Below are 24,551 nucleotides of genomic sequence, written 5' to 3'. Positions count from 1 at the left end.
TCATTGAATGAACCAAAAAAAAAAATCTTTAGTTATATATCAAAAAGACTCCTTTAGCCTCCAACCCTCTGGAGACCATTGAGTGTGTGGGTGTGTGCCAGGCTGACAGCTGAGCCAGCAGGGGCACAAAGACACGATGTAAACAGACGTGCTCTGGTAACAGGAACTTGCCAGTAAGGGACAGACAGTGCAGTGTTGGAAGTATTGCTGAGCAGAAAAGAACCACACAATTCTGCATCTTAAGAAACTGATCTAAAGTGACTCACCTTGACATTTGTAGGGGAGGTTTTAAGCTATTCAACCTGCTACTGTTGCCAAGCCAACCTGCTATTTCTCTATATAAAAAGACACTGTCTGTCTTCAGTGTGTACACAAATAACTGCTGTCACCTAGACTGGTATTTGGACAGACAGAGTGGCTTAGAAGACCAAAAAAAACATTCAATGTATTTATCTCTCTTTTGGGGTATTTATTTGGGTCAACCACAAGTTGACAGAAAATAAATCTGTTTGGTAAATTTGAGGTCCCATGATCCAAATACACTCACCAAGCACTTTATTAGAAACACCATACTAATACTGGGTAGGGCCTCCCTTTGCTTTCAAAACAATCTCAATTCTTCGTGGCATGGATTCCACAAGATGTTGGAAACATTCCTTTGAGATTCTGGTCTATGTTGAAATAATTTCATCACATGATTTCTGCAGATTCGTCAGCTGCACATTCATGCTGCTAATCTCCCATTCTACCACATCCCAAAGGTGCTCTAGTGGATTCAGATATGATGACTGAGGAGGCGATTGAAGTACACTGAACTCATTGTCATGTTCATGAAACCAGTTTGTGATGACTTTTGCTTTGACATTAAAATAAATTGTGGCCCTAAAGGGATGCACATAGTCAGCAACAATACTCAGACAGGCTGTGGCATCCAAACAATGATTGATTGGTATTAAGGGGCCCAAAGTGTGCCAAGAAAACATTCCCCACACCATTAAATGTCTAACAGCAGTCTGGACTGTTGACACAAGGCAGTTTGGGTCCACAGATTCATGTTGTTGATGTCAAATTCTGACCCTACCATCTGCATGTCTCAGCAGAAATCGAGATTCATCAGACCAGGCTACGTTTTTCCAGTCTTCAACTGTCCAGTTTTGGAGAGCCTGTGCCCACTGCAGCCTCATATTTCTGTTCTTGGCTGACAGGAGTGGAACCTGCCATGGTCTTCTGCTGTTGTAGCGCATCCACCTCAAGGTTCGACGTGCTGTGCATTCTGAGATGCTTTTCTGCTCACCACAGCTATAAAGAGTGGTTATCTGAATTACCGCAGCCTTTCCGTCAGCTAGAACCCATCTGGCCTCTCTCATCAACGAGGCGTTTTCCGTCCGCAGAACTGCCACTCACTGGATGTTTTTCATTTTTCGTACCATTCTGAGTAAACTCTAGAGAAAGTTGTGTGTGAAATCCCAGGAGATAAGCATCGAAGTCAATGATTTCATATTTTTCCCCATTCTGATGTTTGATGTGAATATTAACTGAAGTGCCTCACCTGTACCTGCATGATTTTATGCATTGCACTGTTAATATAATCAGAATGTATGGTTTAAATGGGTGCGGACATACTGACGATATAACTTCAGTTTAGAAATACATGTAAACTAAGTCATTGAGAACAGTGAGCCAGTTAGTGGGTGATAAATGAGTACTGTGAGAAACTAAAGAGCAAAAAAAGAGAGACTGCATGTGAAAGTAGATCAACCTTAAAAAGAGACAAAACGACAAGAAGGAGACAGAGACAGCCATATAATGAAGACCAATTAGTGGAAACAAGGATGAGCTGGCTGCTCTGGCCCTGCGGTATACCTGCTGATGACATCCAGCACCACTATGAAGTCGTCGTACTTGAAGTTAGACATGTCTGTCCCCAAGATGTACGCCTTCACTTTCAATTGGACATCCTGAGGGGAGTAATGAGAGGGACAGGGTGATTTGTGGGAGGAGAATTTATGATTGAGCAACTGTGAGTCAAGCAGAAATCTGAGGGCAAAGAAATGAAAAGAAAAAACTAGGAGAGGAAAGGGAGGGGGGAAAAAAAAAACGTTTCAGACAACTGAAAGAGGGAAAGACGGAGAAACAGCAAAGTAGACTCTTCCATCCAACCTGCCAGATCCGTGTCAGTCCATGCTCCAGTTTCTTCTTCACATAGCTGCGGTCCACTCCCAACTCATCAGACTCTGCTGCCACTGCACCATCTGTGGGTATTGAACCAAGACATAGAGGCAGATTAAAAAACTAATAAAGAAACTGATAAAATTCTGTTTCTTCCTAACCATTTAATGTATCTGTTGTTTGGCCGTGTGCTTTCAACACAACTGGAAGGAATTCATTTACCTATTTCAATGGGCAAAAAATGGCGGCAAGAGCAGATACAGAGCAGAATCCATACAAAAGTAAGAAAAAAAAAGACTTATTACAGTTGATGAAGAAGCAGATGAAAAATATTCATTTGATAATGGTGAAATATAATTCCTCTTGTGCATTCTACCATGAACAGGAACGTGCTCTTGTTGATCTGCAAATCTGACATGTTGTCATGTTTGACATGTCCTTTATTATAAGTTTGACCATGGATGGAGACAGCTAAGCTGTGAGATCCTCTGTACAGAAGCAGTTGTCAATCAGCATCTGACAGGAGCAAACAACACACAGTCAATCTAAGACTGACAGCAACCTAGAACCCAGTAAGACAATACTGAATGACAGCTGAATAAGGTGTCGGTGTCCCGTTTACTGTTGGTAGTCGAACAATGAAACCATTTTCTTCAGTGACCTTCATTCCTCCTCTAACATCAGCTCACTATTCTCACTTTTGTGGGTTTTTTTTATTTTCAAACCACTCAGATAGAATACCATGTGGTGCAGACACTGCAGAGGCTACAATATCATAGTTGCTGCAGTCCTTCCTTTTGGCAGAAAATTGCTTCAATCTATCTCAAGCTGCTTACCTTGTTTGAAGCAGAGCTCTAGGAAAGCTGGCAGCACTGTGCCTGTAAGTCACCAGGCCGGGAGATGACAACCCACGTTAAATTTAATGTATCGGAAAGACAGGACAATTAATCTAAAATCTATCCGGAATCATTATATTATTTAATTTTCCCTTGTTCATTTTCCAATCCTTTTACTATTGAAAATTACTGACAGGGGGGAAAAAAAACCTGAACTCTTGTACATTGTGTTGCTTATTACATTCACATTGTTATTACATTAACGGTAGTTATTATATGATTGGCGTCTACAGGGTCAGCTGCAGATATACTCCTGTTAGGGATTTAGTGTCTCAAAGATGTTTTGGCAGGACAGATGCTTGTAGACACAAGAGCTTACATCCTGGTTACAGAAAGGAAGGCCTCCCTACCCACTGCACTACCCTGATAACCAACTCATTCCCAACGCAGGAGAGAAACAAATCACCGGTTACAGTCCTAGAGACAAAAGCAGATGTATGTATGTACCAATCACTATCAGGAGAACAGATTAATGATGAGAAAGATTTCCAAGGGGTAGACGTACAGTAAGCAAAGACAGATGTGTCACTGACAGAACATGTGTGGTGATTATTGTGTTTTGAGACCACACACACTGTTCATTAACTAATAAAGTACTGATGGTTGGATACATCTTTAAGATGAGAAAGGCATTAATCATGAGTAGTTTTTTCTCCTTCTGAAGTGGGCCTTTCAAACATCTGAAAGGCCACAAACGTTCACATGCAAACACATAATTTCATCCCACTTGACATCTCCAAGCTGTAATCAAAACAGCAACTGTGCTTTGAACCTACTGAACCTGAGCAAGAGGATAGATATCAGGTGTTCACATACTTTATATGCTTTCAAAAATAAAAATAACACACAGCATAACAAAACTGCATATCAAAAAAAAAAAGAAAAGTGTTAGGTCCTCTTTGACTTGAGCATCAGTGGCAGTCTGGGTGTTTTCATATGACACATTACATAAATATAAGGACAGAAAGAAAGAAGGGAAGAGAGAGAAAGCAGAGGCAGTAGAGGCAAACCTTCACAAGCAAGATGTATGAGTACAGACAGGTAGACAGAGTCAGGTCATTTTTATTGAGCTGAAAACAAAGAAACCAATTGACACAAGTTTCCAACGGTTAAGTCAGTGCATTGAACAGTAAATCTTACGTGATGTACCGTATCATGAACTGACTGTATTGTTACACAATTAATGAAATGTAGTAGAAATCATTTAGTCATATTGGTTCAAATGTCAAGTATTTCTTATCCCAAGGGAGATAAGGGGGGTAGGGGTGGGCCTTTCCTGTTAGCAAAAATGGAAAATGGCCATTTTGGGAACCAAACTGGCAAGAATGTTTGGCAGACAAGGAGATATCACTTTCAGAACAGCGGATCAAATTTAAATTCAGTCTAGCAAGACGAACTTTGCACCCGGCTATCATGAACGCTAACCTTCTCCTCCCATCAGCTGATTAGAATCACCACACTGAGAAGTACATAGGACAGTAAGTGACACTCCTCACGCTTTTATATGAAACGTACTGTTATTGTGCATCTCAGATTCATACCTTCACTGACTGTGTGCTCATGATGCATTTTAAATTCAAGCCATCGCCATCTCTTCATATTACCTGCACAGCCACTAATGTTGAGTTAGAGATATTACTACAGTAGTTATGATTTATAATAACGGCATTTTGGCAGTGTTTTATAAAGTATGTTTGGGAATTACACTGAATGTGACAGTTTTTACAAACACTGCCCTTGGGACCCCTGTTAACCCTGTTTGTTATAGTCATTAGTAAGAACAGAAGAATTTAAAACAATTGCGTCACTCACTAAAAGACAAAAGAGCAGAGGCCTTGGGAAACATCGTGACATGGCAACTTGACATATCTGGGTTTCATTTAATGAGCACAAGGACAGGAGTGGGAGTGACGGGATGTGAGGAAGAGAGAGCAAAAAATTTGGAGAAGAGAAAGTCAATGTGAGTTGTGAAAGCTGAGAGCCATGACATAGTAGGTGAGACAGAAGAGACCGTGACTGTTTAACTGATGACTGAAAAAGTTGGGAACTATGGGTGTGCCAGAGAGAGTGAGGCTATAAGAACAGAAAAAGACAAACGAACAGGTATTAAATGCAATATACTGCAGGATGACACATCTGTTTAATACTGCAGTATTAACTAATATTTTTAAAAAGTGTGATATAATTAAAAATGAGAATTGCCTTGTTTGCAAAAACCTGGAAATTAAGTAAACCCTACCAAATACTCCAGTAAATACCAGTTTATACAAGCTGTTCATGAAGATGTTTTTAAGAGGCAATGAGTCACATCCTTATCTTAATACTCCCAACAGATATTATCTGGTCAGGCTTAACTGGTATTTAATAAACATTTTTCCAGACAACAATCTCATAGTGACAAATGAGCTCATAAGATGAAGTTTGCCATTTGGCGGTTTCTATTGAAGGCAGGTCGACATTTATATTCAAGGGCTCTAATGGAATATCTTTGCATGATTTACAGTTCAAAAAACTCCTTATTTATCTTATACTGGTTGTTTATGCAGCCCCTCAGTTCAGCCTCTGTCTAAAACAGGCCGTTTCAGCTCCTGTCTCTTTAAGGCCCCCCCTCCCAACGAGCCCACTCTGTTCTGGTTGTTCAGCTCCCAGAAGCTGCGTCTTGGCTGACGTCCGGCGGCTCCAGATGCTACGTCAACAATCAGTAGTAGAAGGATTTCACTTCTTTTTTTTGTTCTTTACTCAAAATGGAAACTTCTCAAATATATCTGTACATGTTCGAGCACAAATCCAATACAAAATATCCGAGTGGACAACATGAACAGCCCATTGAACAACCTTAGCAAATACCTTAGCAACAAATGCTGTGGAACGGCCGCCGTTTGCTAGTGTGTGCAAACAATCTGACGTCAGTTTGATGGGGAAACAGAGGTAACTTTGCAAACGGAGCATTCAGATCAAGCTGAAGCCTGTGCTTTTGACATTTTTTCACAAGTTCACCTCAAGTTTTGGAACTTGAACATGTTTAACATAGACCTCCGACATTATAACAGTATATAAATAACAGAAAACCACAAAAAGATGTTATGTCCCCCTTAAAGAAAACCCATCGGGGCCTTTAAATTGGTTTTCTCAATTACATATGTGAATTTTGAAATTTATCCTATTAAACAAAGCATTCTCTTTTTTTTCAGTTGCCCCGCCTCCTCCACAGTTATTGGAATGGCCAATTTCTAATACACTGCAGTTATTGTCACCACCGACTCCCTCTGTTGACCTGGTGAGGGTGTAGATACCCTCCCCAGGTTCACTTATTAGAAAGTCTTAATGATGGTTATTAAAAAGTGTTACTAAAGAGGGGGAGGAAAAGAAAAATGATAGGGAAAGCCACTTTTAGACTATCTGTGGGTGGTAATCAGTGTTTGACCTTTGTTGGCATTGTGGGTAACAGAGTCCTTGTTGACTCACAGGACAAACAGCCACAGGGGCCCTATAGCTCCCCATTGGTTTCAGGCTATGACTCATAAAATAGCAGCGTGTGCATAACTCTGTAAAAGTTGAGCAGGAGAAAAATCAAAACACGGCTCAGTTAACAGAAATTGGAGAGAAATCTGAAGAGAGAGGTATGACAGCAAGTAATATACAGGCTTTCATCACACTGCTTTGGCATGGACAAGTTAGAGGGAAAATCATCACTATACATGGAATTTCAATTATTTTTTGATGTTTCCTACAGATGATGCAGAGTGAAGGGATGCCAAAAAATTTTAAGAAATTGAAATGAAAACATGATAACTTTGATAAGTTTTTTCCCCCCACAAAAAAACCAAGACAAAAAAAAAACTAGTCCTAACGAGTTCTGCACAGTAAGTCGGTATTGGACTGTGGCATGCTATACTGTACCACGTGGCTATTAAATCCAACTTAATTTAAAGGGACATTTAGCTGTATTAAAAAAAAAACATTTTATTTTGCAAAATGAAATTATATTGTTGCTAAGTAATGTTGATTCAAGGGAAGAGAGGTATGCATGAATGCCAAAACATTTTGAAATGGGTCAATAAAAAATAAATAAATAAATAAAAATCTGTACTGGGAGAAGTCAGTAATCCATAGGTTATTTCACATAGCTTGCTCCCTATATGTAATGTTACTATTGAACACTAACGAGGTGTGAAGGCCAATTCTCACCCTGAGTGATGAAAACTGATGGTTTTCTTTATCACAGCATAGCAGACAGCCTCCATACATTCCAATATTAGCCTCATGGCTCACGCCTGTGCTCTGTATGCACAAACTGGCCATGGTTATTTACTTTCACACCCTCAAGTGCTCTCACACACATGGAGCTTGACGGCCTTCAGTGCTGATCAAACATGACGGGGTATGTGTCGCAGCAGCAAATCTGTTTTGTCAGGTAGGGAGACGACCCTGGTCAATGTTGCTTCCTGAAACGACCTTCCCTTTCATCAAGTGGCGAGATGAATTACTGAATCGTTACACTGACCAGCTCCATATATTAGGTGGCCACAGTGCTAAATTCGATGGGATGCTCTTTTTACTTTCCCACTGAAGGGTAAGGTGCGACTGTGAGTGTGTTTCTGACAAAAAAGAGAGGGGAAGAAGGTGATCTTTAGTGGGTCTGACTATTTCGACTCTGATGGCCACCAGTGTGAGATGGAGGTCACCGTCACCTCAAAATACTCTTCGATAAATGAGTTAACCCTTGTACTGTAAATCACTACTCTGATGGAAAGAGAGAAAGGTGAAAGCCAGGACAATGCAAGGGTCGGGGACACCTTTACACAGCGGACAGAGGTGACAGCCAATCAAATAGTGAGATGATAGATGGGCCTCATGAAAGGGAATGAGGTGTGTGTCCTTTGCCTTTGTGAGGAAGATGGGATCTAATGAAGGATCCTGAGGACTTAGCATGTCAGCAACCATTCAGAGGCTGTAGGACATCCTTATGTCCTCATCCATTCGCCTAATGAGTTCTGTACAGTATGGGGAATGGAAATAAGCCATCTTTCAATACACAGTAAAAAAATATCAGTTAATTTGACAGTTCTGCATTAGCAGCTAATACCTGACGTCTTCACCAAGACAAATGATATAAACAATAAAACCGTGAAAAGTGTCATAAACCAAATCCAGTATGGTTTCTTTTCTTACACTGGAAAGAAATTCAACTTCTAGTGGAGCTTAGCGCTAAACCGCAAAGCATGTATTGCCTTGACAACTGAGCTTCTCAAGGCTGATGTTTTTACATCTGGCTGAGTGATGGCAGGTTGGATAGAAGCAGCAACACAACCAAGACTTTTCTTGTTGATCCAGACATACGCTTTGGGTTTGGACAGATGCAGTGTACAGACGTCTTGCTGTTCTCAATGGGCCGTAACGTGAGTGTGGTTATACTCAGTTTCCAGTGGAGAGTCGGTGTACTTTCATAAAACATTCGTCATAAAAGGTACAAAAATAACAAGGGGCTGTTATTTATTCTCTTCAGTGATAATGACAGGTAGAAGATGACGGAAAGTCATTGAAGTCACGGTAAAATGCAAACGATGAAGGAAAAAGTCAGAATTTTTGTAATAATCATCAACAAGAACTGCCACAGCTGGATCTGAAGGTCCTGCTTGTATTAGCATGGAAAAAGAGCAAACTCCAAGTCACACATGACACATTTCCATAAGAAAAACATGCATCATTCATGGTTCATCAGCTGCACATTTATTTATCCTTGAAAGCATTCGACTAGGTCATATCAATTCCACGATGTCAATCCAATGACGTGCACCTATGATTTATATTCACGTAATTAGGAAAGACTGTCAACCCAATTTCAATTTCATAATGCTGCAAAAATGAATACATACAAGAGACTATTTTTGTGCCACAGAGCTACAACTGTAAAAACCACATTGCATCTCTTTGTACTGTTGCACAGAGGATGACAATGTCATCAGAAGTGATTATTCTGCTACTGGCATGTTCAATGACCTCTACACTGAAAGGGAACTTAGAAAATGCTGTAAAAAATACAGCACTTCACAACACATACCACTATGCTGTGTGCTGCACTGAAGCACCAGCACAGATTCAACACTCTCTTCTCTTTTCATACACTGAGGTTGAGTAATTCTTCTCTGAAAGCTCAATAAAGCCAGTAAACCCACTGTACACTATGTTGATATCAAACAACCAGGCAGGACTGGCACTACTGAGACTGAAGAAAAGCTGACACCATTTCCACCAAGTCTTTGTGCAATAAATTGATTCTGTGAGTTACTACCACAGCTTAGGGTATAGGGAGCAGATTTGCTGTTTTATGAGTCTAAATGAAAAATGAGAGAGAGAAAGCAGGTGACAAAAAGAGATTTAGAGAGTGAAAATGAAAAAATGTGACGAGTGTGAAGAATGTGGAAGTCTCTTGTGTCCTCTGGGGCATCGAGTTTATGTGAGAGGTCGTTAATGTGTCTTTTATTTCTGAATCTGTAATTGTGCTGAGATGAGTTACTGTGCACCTTTTGCCTTCCCCTGGCATGGTTGGCATATCAGAATAGTGTTGCAGAGTAGAAACTAATTCTACGATATGATGAAAGTGATTGGGTTAAATAAGTCTCTTACCTGGAGTGGGTGTGGTCTCCAATTTGTCATGCTCTTCATGCCACTGCATGGTGCGGTGGTAGCTCAGCATCACCTCCCACAATGCCTTGCACAGGTCTGTCAGGCAGGGAATGTAACTGTCTGGGGTGATATGCTGCAAACAGAGAGGTAATGAAGTCAAGGTCAATGATGATCTTTCCTGTATGAATTACTTAAGATAGATTTTATTATTCTGCCTTTGTGTCATATGTTTCTGTATGCTTTGACCTGTATTGCATTTAGCTGAAGGAAACGGAGGATAATTATAGTTTTGGAACATACAGTGCTGGACTACTTTAAAATAAATTAATAGATTCAGCAGAGGCAAAAAAAACTGCTCATCTGTCCTCGACATTATGCCTAATTAATGCCTGCTTATATTTGTCAAGGACACTGTGTTGGAAAACATCTAGTTTGTGTCACAAGAAACACTTTCATGTTACGTAAGAGCCAATTTATGTAAGGACTGATTAAAATGAGGATACCTTGCTAATACTTGGAACATAGATTTAAAAATATCTCTGATGTGAGCATTAAGTGGGCTGTTATACTATATTATCTCCAACAACTTTGTTAATGAGTTTCAAATTAACATACAGTGATGATTCTCAATTGTTATAATTGCATTAAAGTGAGGACTTGAACAAGGTTCAAAATCATAATTAACACCCGCCAAGCGCAAAACGCAGGTAAATTTTGGGTTTGGTGGAAAAATAAATCGGGGTCACCGACCAGATCACCAGGATTACATTGCTGTATTATTTTATGTGCTTAGACGGCTTAGACTGGCTGAGACTAATGTGACCCTCACAGTCCACTGTACCCATCATGAGGTGAGCGAATCAAATCAATGATTTATTTATTTGATGAAGACGAAAAGAAAGACAAAGAGAAAAGTCACAGAGGTTGGCGTTTTTGCGAGAAGTGGCGTCTGCATGATGCAGGAGTCCTGAGATCCTGGCTAAAATATGAAGCTCAAAACCACAGTGTGTCCTGTAGTGTCGGAAAATTCGAAGGCCTAATTTTAAGGATGGTAATGAGCAGGGTTTTGAGAACAGGGGTGACATAGACATGTCTGCTGATGAGGTGTGGGAGCAGAGTACATGAGTTAGGAAAAGGCAGTTTGTATTCAGTATGTACTCTATGTTGGGTTCCGTTTATGCTTCTGTATTCATATTCTGTGTGTGTGTGATACTGGAAAAGTGAAATGAAAGAGTTAAAGTGAAACAAAGTAATGCATTGATAGGGTTAATTCTTTTCTTTTTTTTAATTGAAAAAGCTCAGAATAACAGTTGTAAATCCAATATTATCTATTCATAATTTTCTCTTTAAAGTGATGCTAAGGATGAGTTTGCATACTAAAAACTCAAGATAATTATTTTTAGTCATATAATGCATAATGCAGTTTTATGGCCATTAAAAATATTTTGGCTCAGCTAATTCTCTCAGTTTTCTCATTGGCAGATGAGCCAAAAAGTTCTCTGTGAAGGAACTATCCTCAAAGTATTTTAAAAATAAAATGGATCTCCAAGAGTTTTTCACCTTCAGGACAATAATATAATGTATGGTTGTCATGGTTACAGTACTGGTGTCAAGTTCATATGCATAATCTTTTTGATATATCCAACACAGAGTACTTGTATAAAACATGTTGTACTGTAGATGTATAACATGTCTATGCATGTGTAATCAACCAATGTCAATGCATCAGCTGTGATATAATATTCATATCCCAAAGGCATGAAGTCAGTTATTGCTTTCAAAAAAGGACAACTTTATTATTTCTACACAGACTTTTATTGTAGATTGGAGTTTTAAGCATGAATTTACAAATGTAAAACATCATAAGTGTTATCTACCTACCAAGCTATCTGACAATATCGCTTAACCCATGAAATAATGACAACCCCGGCATAGAGCTTTGTTAATAATCACAATGAAAAAAAAGAAGAAAAGACAGCTAAAAATGTATGATAGAAAGTACTTAAAGGATATTGCACACTGCTGCTTTTCCTGCACACATCTATGTACACTATTTCATGCGTGTATTAAATTATAATGTGGCCCAGCTGGCACAATAGTGGCCACTGACAGTTCAAGGCTCTGCAGAACAACTCACCAATCGAGCCCTGTCAACATGTTCTGAGACTAATTCATCACTGCCAGATGAAACTGTGCTGTTGACAGCAGCTGCACTGTACTTTGTTTAAACCACAATTATGAATGAGTGTTTGTAGACCCCCTCTACTTCTCACAAAAGCGTTGTAAATTACACGCCAGAAACCTCACACATGCTGAGAGAGAAAACAGTACAGAGCCAAACGGACCCCGACTGTGCAAAGACTAACATGAGTAAAGTCCCACACCTTCTCCTGGCTTTTTCTCCTGGCGTGTGTGAGTGGCAAACCACCCGCTTGCCAGGACCATCTCTCAACAAAACATTTCTAAGTGAGACATCTGAGGTAGATTTACTACTGTAAGCCTTAAGACAGATAAATTACATAACAAGAGTGGATCCACTGCTGTCAAGCAATGTTGTTAGAGATGATTTAGTGTTGAAAGGATTAAATGCTATTAATTCAACGCCCAGGTCTCAGAAATCACCATAAAGGTGGGAAAAGTCAGTTAGTGATATACTGCGGTGTATAAAACAAAGAAAACTAGAGGTGAGGTGATGTTTTCATACATATTTTACTTTTAATAGGCATCAGATTTTTAAGCATCCATTCTTGATAGCACATTAAAACAGCATGCCCTGGAAAACCTCTAGTGATGACAGTCAGTCAATTATGCTCTTACCAGTGTAATAAATCCTAATTTGAATTTGTTTTAACTGCACTCAAACTTGAGAGGTTTTAATACCTTTGCTGCAATGGACATTAAATTTTTGTGTGTGTGTGTGTTTTTTTTCCCTAGAGGGTGTTTTTGTAACCATGAAATACGGCAAACTGATCCGCAAAAGCAACATTTTAACAACAAAAAATAAATGTGTATAACTCTACGTCCACAGAAAAGTATTCACAGAGGTGAATAATAAACTTCACCTTATATGGTTTTTTTTGTTTTTAAAAGCCATATATGGCTTCAATGGCAACTGCAGTGAATCTACTGTTTAAGATCTTTGTAACCACACAGTCTGGGTGTCATTTATGAGTTGAGTTGACTGCAATAACCTTGCATTACTCCTGTTGGCATTGAGTTTCTAGCACCATCTGAGCCATGAACACCACAGACCACAACCAGCCAGCTTCTTTCCTTTATGGATAGAAAACTGACATTCTATATATGTGTAATACTGATATATTTATAATTTTAGTAAAGTAAAATATTAAAAGGAAACATTTAAAAAAAAATCAGTACAAAAAAGTGTGATGCTCATATCACCAGGGCTAATAACATTGATGAATAACTATAATCACATTGTCATAGAGCATATACTGGATTGCTTTATAAGTTATATCCGTGAAGCCAAGGTTCAGTGACTTTATGAGGTATTACAAGTAGTTTTGTCTCTTACAATTACTGATTTCTTGTTCCAGTCTTAGTAAAGTGCCCCATATTCAATGCAATAATTAATATGGCTCCATATTGGCCTAAGTACTACATCACAGTCAAGACATCCCGGCTCATCCTGGCTCTTCTGTTGCCTTAACAAACATTATCAATCTGGGTACACTATTTTAGCATACTTTAAGCATATTACTATGCTTTCTGTTATGACTACAATAAATAATTTTACATCACAATTAGAAATATTAGAGTTTGTAGGATATATCATAATTATATTTTTTTATGGACAATCAATTTAAGTAAGTGAGCACCAGCTTAGTGGACCAACCTGAAATAAATAAATACAGATAAAGTTACAAACAGGCTCCAGCAGCACCGGTCAGATAGGTGAGCTAATGAACCAGATCTGACAAGACCAGTCTTACGTTTGACACTCCATGTTCTCCACCAGCCAAACGTATCACAGCAGCATGTTGCCAAGCAACTGGGGTGAGGGAAGACGATATGGGGGTAAGAGGTGTGAGTATGTGAGGAAAAAGTAATCTCAGCTACACCTACACACAACTTCTGCCCTGTTTGTGTGTGTGTGTGTGTGTGTGTGTGTGTGGGCGCTAAAGGATACAACTGAAAAGCACATCTGCATGTTGCACCTGCAGTCACATTCAATTGCTTTTTTAAATGAACGTCATTTTTGCTGGAACCAGCAATCACCCTTGCTGGACACAACGTCCTTAACAAATACAGTGATGAGAGCTCGGAGAAGGTGGGTGTGGGATCTATTTTAGAACAGCCATTTGGGTTTTTTTTAAGACAGTTACCCATCATTATGTATGTAACATATGCCCAGCTGCGTCAGGGAGGTTTTGAAAAGAAAAACTCTTTTGAATTGGGAGAGTGGATTAAACATGAAAGAAATGCTTGTTTAACATTGAATCTGCAGGTACCCTTGATTTAGCAGATTCACTTCACTTCATGACAATCCCACCCCCCACCCCACCTCACCCCCTTCAAAAAAAAGATAAGTAAACAGATTCAGTCAACAGATACAGTCAATATAAAAAGCCTACGCGCTCTTATGAAATGGTGGGCTTTTGAAATGTAAAGAAAGAAATAACAACAACATAAATGTCAGATTTGTTCCACCTTTAATGTGATCTTCCAACAAACAAAAATCCAGAGAAAAATAACAAATCATTAATCATTAGGAACATTTAAAAAACAAACAAACTCTGCAACACACTGATTACATAAGTCTGCACACCCCGCTCAACTAATACTTTGTGGAAGCACCTTTTTCATTCATTACAGCATCAAGTCTTGTGAATACGACTTTGGAATTTTATCCCACTCTTCTCTGCAAAAAAGTTCAAGTTCCTTCAAATTGTGTGGGAATCTCCTGTGTACAGCTCTCTTTAGGTCATTTCCACATATTTACGATGGGATTGAGGTCTGGGCTCTGACTGGGCCATTCCAAGACTTTGATTTTCCTTTTCTGAAGCCATGCCTTGGTTGACTTGGATGTGTGCTTTGGGACATTGTCATGTTGGAATGTGAAATTCCTCTTCATCTTCAGCTGTCTGACTGAGGCCAGCAGGTTTTGTGCCAAAATATCTTGATATCTGGAGCTATTCATTATCCCGTCTATCTTGACAAGAGCCCCTGACCCAGGCCGAAATGCAAAAAAATTCAAACCTTTGTCTCGTCAGACTATCAGACATTGTCCCACATGGTTTGGGGTGACTGAATGCATCGTTCGGCATAATTCAGACAGGCTTGGATATTGCTTTTTGAAAGAAAGGGTTTCCATCTTGCCACCCTACCCCATATCCCAGACATGTGCCAGAAATTCCTGTAGTTCCTTCAATGTTGCTGTTGGCTTCTTGGTAGCCTCCCTGATAAGTTTTCTCCTCATCCTCTCATCAACTTTGGAGGGTCATCTTGATCTTTGCAATGTCTCCATGGTGCCACATTTTCTCCCTTATTGATAATGGTTTTGACAGTGCTCCATGGTACATCCAATGCCTTCGATATTCTTTTATATTCCTCTCCTGATTGGTACTTTTCAACAATTAGATCTCGCAATTTCTTTGGTAACTCTTTGGGGACCATGGTTCTCCCAGTAGGATGCAACACCAAACATTCAAGCAAATCCTACAGCAACAGCTGACTTTCATCTGGTTTTAATCAGAATCACTTTCATTGATGGCAGGTGTATGCTATTTACCTACAAGTATGATTCTGAATGTGATTGGTCTGAACACAGCTAATCCCCCCATTATGAAAGGGTGTGCAGACTTATGCAATAAGAGTGATTTTTGTTTGTTGGAAGATCAAGTTAAAGATGGAACAAATGTGATTATGTGTTGTTATTTCTGTCTTTACATTTCAAAAATGTGCAATTTCATAGGGGTGTATAGACTTTTTATATCCACTGTGGTCAGCGATCTGTAGACCTGCTGTGCCAGCAAAGAAACAAAGTACACTCTCCTAAAGAGGAATCTGTCTTTCTCACAGACAAACTATTAAACACAACTTGGTGTGCAGGTCTGTAATGCCTGTCTGCTTTAACTTTGAGCCAACATCCTGTACGTTCTCATCAAAACATCTAGGCAATTAGATACGGTGCTATGAGACTTATAAGTCATCAGACGTTTCTTGTTAACTTAAAAGGGAATCACACAGTTTCCCATGGAAACTTTTAACAACTGTGTGAAGAGATAATATATGTCCATTTTAATGTTGGGGGGGGCAACTCTACACAGTGACAAATGTACTGTACATATTGGCTTATATGGTCCAGAACAGAAACAATTTCACACATCCTGACAAACATGATTGGGCTATATATTGTAACATGAGACATGTGATAGCAAAATCCAGATGAGGAAGTCCATTTTACCAGTTGTAACTTTGCAGACTTTGAAAGAATGTTTATTCCAGTAGAAAAAAAATATTTTAAAGTTCCTCTTTCTTTGCCAATTCATTGACATTTTTGTTAAACGACCAGTCTTCATTTAACCAGCTTCCAAAGTTCTTGTAAGGCTCCACTTGACTCTGAATAATTACACTCTTCAATGTAAAAATATAATACCACCCTGCACCTCCCAATTAATCTACTAGCAGTAAAGACAATGTCATTTGTGTTTCAACTGAAGCCACTTATTGATACTGTTGTCAAAGCCAATACCTATTTAGCGTATCCAAAAGAATGCAGAGGTCCACCATACCAAAAGCTTTTGATGATTGAATAAATAGTACAGTACATGTTAATAGCTTCCTGTCATTGTCACAGTGCTTTGACCAGGCCTAAAACCAAATTAGAGAATCAGATATGAGATGGTGATTTCCCACAGGAACATATTTTGGATCATCTGCTCCATGTTTCATGTTGTATTACTTTTATCATGCATCATCTCAAAAACTTACCACATGCCAAAACAAGATTCATAGCACATAGAAATTTTGTCAAAGGTACTAAGTGTCCATGGAATTCAGAGGGATTTTTTGTTGTTTTTAAACCACTGACTCCCCAGAAAAACACAAGAACCTCCCAAGAAACTAAAAAGTAAAAGATCTAATCAACTGGGGTCCTGGCCTGAGGGTCATAAATCAAACAAAACACTCCCCTTCATGATTAACAGCTGCAGCTCTTAGATTCTATCACTTAGATTATATTCCCCCTTTGACAGAGTAATAAAAACTACAAAAGTTGTCTGATGAATGCCAAAAACTAGGTGCTGGTTATGGCAATGGCATATATCAAAAATGACTGCATAGGAAGCTCCAATAATTTTATTTTATAATTGGCGTTTTGTCCACATTTGGTCTTTCTCAAGGCAAGTTCAATAAAAGTTTCAGATACAGCCTTGGATATACATTACGCATCTCACATCCAGTACTTAATACATACATAATCAGTGACATCAACAGGTTACAAGAGTACACCTGAGTTCATCGCAATCGCTGAATACTACAAAAAGTTAAGAGCACATCAAAGTAAAGTGTCATCTTACCAGAGTGATTAAAAACTACATGACCAATTTTCATCAAGCTGGAGAGACAGGTTGCACAATGATTGGTTTCATTCTGTAATTAAGCTATGTGCAGCCATGTTTGACTGAACACAAAAAGCTGGCCTAGGATCACTGCACTACTTAATATGAAAAAGCATCCACTCACACCACTGCCTCGCAAAATGGTCCATCCTTCATATATACAGTGGCACTAAAGGTCAACTTATGTCAAAATAATGGCACAGCACAAAGGAGAGTGGAATGAATCACTTTAGGTAACAGATGAGCAGTTGTTTGATATTATTGTCATTTGTTTCTCTATCATCAGAAAAGTAATGGCTTTGATAAACACAAGTAAAAATAATACTAACAGGCTTAAGATCCACTAGAAGCTTCCAGAGGCCCCAAACTAATGAATCTATTATTCTTAGCAGAAATATTTACAGCTATTTTTTATTCTGGCAAGCCGCTGATTGTCTGGATGAATATCAATACTATAAATACTGTATATAGTCCAGCTTTTACAGTCACCTCCTCTGAGATGAAAACTTCCTATTTCCATCAGGAGAAAAGTCAGACAGACCAGGGGATTGATAGGGAGTGAAGCTAGCCAATAATGATGAGATGTTGATGTAAAATTAATAAGACCCTTTCACAATCAGAACTGACCTTTCGGAGTGTTCCCTTTTCCCTTGAATTTTAAGACGCATAAGTAAGAGGCAAGTTCAGAGGGTCTAATGTGGGCTCTAACATTTTTTAACCTTTGTTTATCAAGGGAATAGAAACTGAATAAGTTTGCTCTTCTACACAAACAATCCAATCAATACAGTAGTACAAAATTAACACATTCCCCGCTGGGCAGGTGAGTGTTCGATGCCTTGCTCAAGAGCAAATCAATAAAGCCAGTTAAAAGAGCACAGAGCATTTTCTGCAACCACTTTTTTTTGCAGCCGGTCTGTTGATTTGAACAGGAAACAACTTGTCACCAGGGCTGCAACTAACCATCATTTTCATTATTGATTAATCTGCCAATTATTTTCTTGATTAATCAATTACATGCTTGCTCTTTAAACGGTGAAAAATGTCAATCAATGTTTCTCAAAGCCCAAGATGCAACCTCAAATGTCTTGTTTTGTTGCAATCAACAGTCACAACCCAAAGATATTTGGTTTACTATCATAGAAGACTAAGAAAACCAGAAAATATTCAAATTTAAGAAGCTGGAGAATTCAACACAACTCAGCATGATTAATTAATTATCAAAGTAGTTGGCAATTAATTTTCTGCCGATTGACTGACTGAATAATCAACTAATCGTTGCAGCTCTACTTATCACAGATATATTTTTATACCAGTTAAAGAGACCTAGGAAACTATGCCACAAATTGATGCCTCCACGTTGAAACTTCACAAAAATTCTCAGAAAGAGATTGTTTTCTTCAATGTGAAGGGCATTTCACAGACTCAGAAAGGTAAAAAAAGACAGGTTTTTTAGCCAATCTTCATATTTTTAGCACCTCTTCAACCAGCTCACTCCAGTGTCTGAACCATATAAACTACATAGGCACTTGTTTCACACAGGTACTTCAATTAGTCCTCCTTTTGACATTTTTTATGGCAGGTAGATAAGTGCCCACTTAAGGTATAAAATGTGCCAAAATAGAAACTAGCCTCATATAAAATAATCCAACGTAATGCGTAAAAGTAAGCTCCACACTTGATCTTCCCATAAGAGTCACTGCAGACAGGCTGAAAATGCAGTCAGCCACACAGATGAACTGTGTGTGGGTGTATACACATCTCTTCATTTGAGTGTGTGCCTATGTGTGTGTTCATGCTGCCCTATCAATCATGATCACACAGCCTAAAGTGTAATGACACATCCCATCAATCTTAAGTTGGTAAGAGCATTTGTACAGTATATATGCATGTGTGTGTTTGTGGTATCAGTGGAATCATCCAGGCAACAAAGCTTGTTGACAGGGCATCTATCAGACACAAGTAAACATCAGGACATGTCTGTAACTAGCGTACAGTTGCATGCACGCAGTATTTCAGGGGATCCATGACACAGATTTCCAGTAGCCTAAGCCAAATAAGGGTTAGCTCCACAGGAAAAACAAAAAAGGGGTCAAAAACAACAGGTTACGGATATTCAAGTTTGTCACTTCAGCTTAAGGGAAGAATGTTTTGTTTCTCTGAGTGTATAATATACTTTAGATAACATTGCAAAAGTTTTGTGAAAGACAGCTGGAAGTAGTCCAGTTCCCTACAGAGGATAACCTTAAAAAATACCCTGAAAGTCATAAGAATCTCAAAAATGTCCAATTTCTCTAGAGTTGTGTCTTGTTATCTTTTGAAATTAACTTACGCAAAATAGTGGCAGATTGAAAAGAAGCATCATTTCTATATGGAAAAAAAGCTTTATTGTTTATCTGATTTTTTTTCACCATAACTCAATCTCAGGTTTTTATTGCAGTGACTTATTCTGAGATGATCTCACATGTAATAGTCTAGAATAAAAATAAAGCTACTTTATTCAGTGTTAACAGCTGTTACTCTCACAGACACTTTCCAAGAGGCACCTATTCCACCTTATTAATAATAGCAGTGCAATATAAACAAGGAGGATTATATTTGCACTGATAGCTTGACATATGCACTTTAAGCGTGTGTCTATAAACACAAACTGGATTGTTGATGAACTGGCATTACAGTCATTGGGCCTGTTGATACATGCATTGTGTTACTGTTTTGATGCTTTCAAGTCCCCTGTGTGCTCTCTGTCCAGCAGAGGCAGAGCCATATTCATAATTGCATAATTTATAACTGCAGCCACTTGTGTCAAGCTAACAAGCTTCAACCTCACAACAATGAGAAAAAATCTCCCTCAGACCACAACTGAGAGTCTGTTAATACTTAAATAGCATCACTTCATCATCATCATCATCATCATCATGATCCACAGTTTTGTTCTGTTCGGAAATCCCATGCACCGTATGAGTGAACCTAAGCAATGTCAAGAAACTAAATTTTTAAAGAATCCTGGTCTATTTTGATTCATTATTCAGCTTTTACAATATCACACCAGCCAACTTGAATGCAGGCTACCACTGACACCCCTGGATCTAGACCCAGGTGCAACCAAAAGACGCCTTGACCTGGAACCCCCTGCCTTTATGAATGATATGTTGCTTTTTCCAGGCCACTTACCAACTGGGGTAGGAAATCATGTATAAACAGAAAGAAATAAAGAGTATTCAGCGAGGTGGAGAGGAGGAGAAACAGCGCAAAGCTCAAAGGTAAAGGGCAGGGTATTGTAGACATGAGCACAGCAGGCAATGCCCCTGGTAAAAGCTGTGCAGTCAAACAGCAAGACCAAACATGGAGCTAGAGGTCAAGGAAGAAAAAAACTATGACATACCGGAAGAGACGGTAAAGAAACAAACTCTAACCTCTGATCAGGCAGGGATAACCTTTACCAATACCTCTACATACCCCTGTGCAGGACCTAAAGTACTATAGGTTAGGCTGTAACACAGCCCCTGGGACAACAACCCAATCCCAGCAATTTCAATGATGAATTGTTCAGGTTATGGCTTGCTGGCCATGTAAATGTGATTTATTGAAGTGGGCGGGAAAGACAAAAAGACAGACATCAGAGACAGAAAGAGGGAAGGAAAAAGACAGAGAGAAAACTAAGAGCCAATATGGAAAGCCCAGTCATGCTGCTGCAGTGTGTGAGCAAGATTATCTTGTAGTGAGAGGCAACGATAAGGCATGCATCTCACCAGAATAAGAACTTTATTTCCCCCTTTCTCTCAATCACTTTATCCACACTTTCCACTCCTCCTTCATTTCACTCTATTATGAAAATCTGTAGAATTCCTTGTCATGAAATACGGCATTTTTCGCTTGGCTACAAGAAAATAAGAAAGCTAGAGGAGGGTCGTGACTAAAAATGTGTGTGTGCTATTAAAGTTTTCACTTAACTGACTAAAGACATGGTTAATCTTCACATTGGCATCCAACCAAAATTACATACAGAGTGGATGAATATTGGTGGAATAAAGTAACCACCCACCCCGACACACACACAAATGCACACTCCAGTTTCCTTACCGTGCAAAGGTCCTTGTACTGCATTTTCTGGAACTTTGTATCAGCATTGCCGGCACACAGCTCCACGTATCCCAGCACCACTTGGAACACAGTGTTGTGGATGGCCTGGGTGAAGTGCATGTGCAGCTGGTCCATAGCAGTCTGCAAAGAGAACCAAAAACACACAGTTTTATGAAACCTATTATGTCAAGATGTCATTGTCATCTGCCAGTGTGGATCTGTGAAAAGGGCAAACAGCAGGGACACTACAAATCAAACTTCTTGGAGACACATACTGTATATTTGATATTTTGAATTACTTGCAGACGTATTATATTAGTTACATAAGATGGCACAAGGGCAAATGAGGATAACCGTCTACCCTGGGAACTGAAATGTTCAGGTTCAAGTGAAAATGGGCAATTTTGCTCCAAGAGTTTCCATGAATCACATCTCTGAAACCTGCTCAGTTTGCTGTGGAAATGTCATTAATGAGGCACTAAGGGCGAAGAAGAACAAACAGAGAACTCAATGGCAGAGACATATTAATGACATGTATGGTATGGTAGCACAGCTAACTGCCTCCAGCTCTGTTCACTCATGGCTCATGTGAAACACCTCAAAGAATTTCATCAATATAATGATTCATTATCAAGGCACTCTGACTTAAAGTAGTATCCCCCTGTTATATATGACATATTGAATGTCGTCTGTGAAAGAATGATATTTACTTTTTGGTGTATCCATGTTCCCTTCCAACTCTTCCATTATGACTTTGGAGTTCTTATGTTTTCCCAAAGTTGTTTGTCTTGTGTTTTTGACAACCAGAGACAGATTTTGAGATTGTTGAAAGCATTGTTTTAAAGAGAAACTTAACACCCGCTGAACATCTTGTTTTTGCCTTAAGTGGTTAAAGAACCCCTCCAGTCAAAAATGTGTTTTTCTTCTTGAAACAGTTGAATGTTTGAGCTTCTCTGTGCAGAATGATGCATGTAAATGACACTAGAAAACTGTTTTCACATTCATCTCCTCAAGGACGTTTTTCTGTGCTTATCGAAAATCTGAGTTCAAGGGTGGGCCTTTGAGTGAAGTAGGAGACATCCTATGTCCAGCAGTTAAACTTTTGAACTGGAAAATATTTAAATATTCATAGATTCCGAATTTTTTCATGAAGCAGAAGGAGTAGATGTAATTTTAAGGATTTTAACAAGATTATTCACTTAGCTGATTAACTTTCTTGTGGAAAACCCATATCAGACACGAGTCAGAAAGTATCAAGACAGACTATCGCACTGTTGGTTGGTCTTTACATGGGATTTATGTACAATAACAAAAGTATAGAATATAACCAGCCTTTTCCTTTGATAATACTGGTGCAGAGCTTGTTTGGAACGGGCCAATTGCTTTGCCTCCAGCCGCTACTTCAACGCACAGACAGATTAATACAGTTGATGTGAGGTGTGAATACACCAACAATCTGAAAAAAACTAACATTCTATTATACACAGATGTTATAAATAATAAGTACTCTAATAGTAAATACATGTTCTTTTATGTTTATGTTCTTTGCATTTAAAAATAAAATAATATGCATCCTAAAATAAAGTGAACTGATCATATTGGGCTCTTAGATCCTTCCTATTTTCTGTGCTTTCAGTTTGGATTTGAGTGGGTATGTTTGCTCCAAAGATTTGTGCTTTGTCTGTAGTAGCGCTTCACAATTGCAACGGTCTCTGAGCATATGAGACAAACTGGTTTTGAACCGCCTGTGGAAAATATTTTCTTCCTTTTACACGTAACTACAGTCATTGTGTGTGAGTGTCCATTCTTGATTAAAAGCTCTGTTTTTGCTGTCTACTTTTCTCTTTTTACAGCACTTTTCTCTGACTCGTGTCACACCTCGTCTCTGACATAATGGAGTCAGTTGGCAGAGCCCTGAAGCTCCACCCTGCTTCTGCACAGAGCGGAGTGGCTCGCTCATCGCTGGTTTATTCAAAATGTATTTATATTAAATGTATTGCATGTCCAAATTGCACCAAATTCTGCACTGCACTCCCTTGAGTCCCAAACCATACACCCATGAAGTGTGGAGTCAATCGGATGAATGGTTCAAGAGATATGTGGAGGACATACATACATACAGACAGACAGGAATTCCTTGGGATTTTTCAATTATATAACCGTAAATGACTATAACTTCTGTCATTTTATCATTAGACTAACTGTTAACAATTACGGATTTCATTTTACAAATAAACCCAAAAATTGCTCTTACTGTCACCATGATTTCATAAAAAAACATCTGCAGTACAATCTTGCTCTACTGCACTGTGGTCTGTTTGCACTTTTAAATCCAAGTCTATTCTCCCTTATTCTCCTTCAAGGTCAAGTTACATTTACCATCATTTCCTATTTTCCAGCTCCCACCCACAGTCTTGCAGTGGGACCCTATAGTGAATTGAGGACACCAGAGTCGCAGGAGACGTGAGCACATTATTGAGCAAAGCCCTATAGGCAATGGGTGTTGCAGTGCAATTAGATTTTCTCACCGCAAGCTCATGACCACAAAATGTTGCCCCCATCCATTCTGACTTCTCGCTGCCACAAAAGTAATTTAAGCATTTCTTCCCTCCTTGCAGAGGGAGTTTCACTTCATCTAAATCCTAAAAAGACTAGATAAAATCGCTGGGTGTACAAACCAGGGATTGTAGACAAGAAAAAAGAGGCTATGGCACCTCTCACCTAATAAATAGAATGGCCAGGCACCAAGCTTTAGACATAATTATTAATCAATTACACAAGCAAACAGGCTAATTTTTTCTGCAGCTAACTACATTAAACACACAGGTGTTTCATTCAGACAAATGGTGGAAGAGCAAACTGGGTGTCAGGTTCATTAGGCTAAGAGCAACCAGTGCATCTGAGCCAGGTAATGAGCATTAGAGCAAGAGACCAATGTAAGGAGAAAGAAAATATAAATGATCTGAGATGATATTCTACTGTTTGTCAAGAGCTTTATGATGCTGATTATTACTTGGGATGACTCAGTTCATTTATGTATCCAACTGAGGAGTCAAATCAAAAGTGATAATGCAGTAAAAAAAACATTGCAGTTAGAGCTAAGACTCAGATAAACAACATGGCTAACTGTGAGAAACACAGATGCAGAGAGGCAAAAAAGGCAAGGATGAAAACAACACACACTTAGAGGCAATGG

At 39.0% G+C, this 24,551-nt stretch overlaps 1 protein-coding gene across 2 annotated transcripts in view; it reads right to left on the bottom strand.

The window, feature by feature from the left end:
• vps50 (VPS50 EARP/GARPII complex subunit) overlaps nt 1–24,551 on the bottom strand; it is a 112,069-nt gene that overhangs the window by 50,136 nt on the left and 37,382 nt on the right. For both annotated transcript variants that reach the window (XM_067611207.1, XM_067611206.1), the window contains exons 12-15: nt 21,356–21,496; nt 9,693–9,825; nt 2,161–2,252; nt 1,864–1,958 (exon numbers count right to left, since the gene is read on the bottom strand). In XM_067611207.1, the coding sequence (XP_067467308.1) occupies nt 1,864–1,958; nt 2,161–2,252; nt 9,693–9,825; nt 21,356–21,496 (461 nt within the window). The remainder of the gene's footprint in view (nt 1–1,863; nt 1,959–2,160; nt 2,253–9,692; nt 9,826–21,355; nt 21,497–24,551) is intronic.

Source organism: Thunnus thynnus, chromosome 15, assembly GCF_963924715.1.
Source record: "Thunnus thynnus chromosome 15, fThuThy2.1, whole genome shotgun sequence".
Taxonomy (NCBI): domain Eukaryota; kingdom Metazoa; phylum Chordata; class Actinopteri; order Scombriformes; family Scombridae; genus Thunnus; species Thunnus thynnus.
Note: the sequence above shows the minus strand (reverse complement) of the source record. Positions and strands in the feature narration are given on the sequence as shown.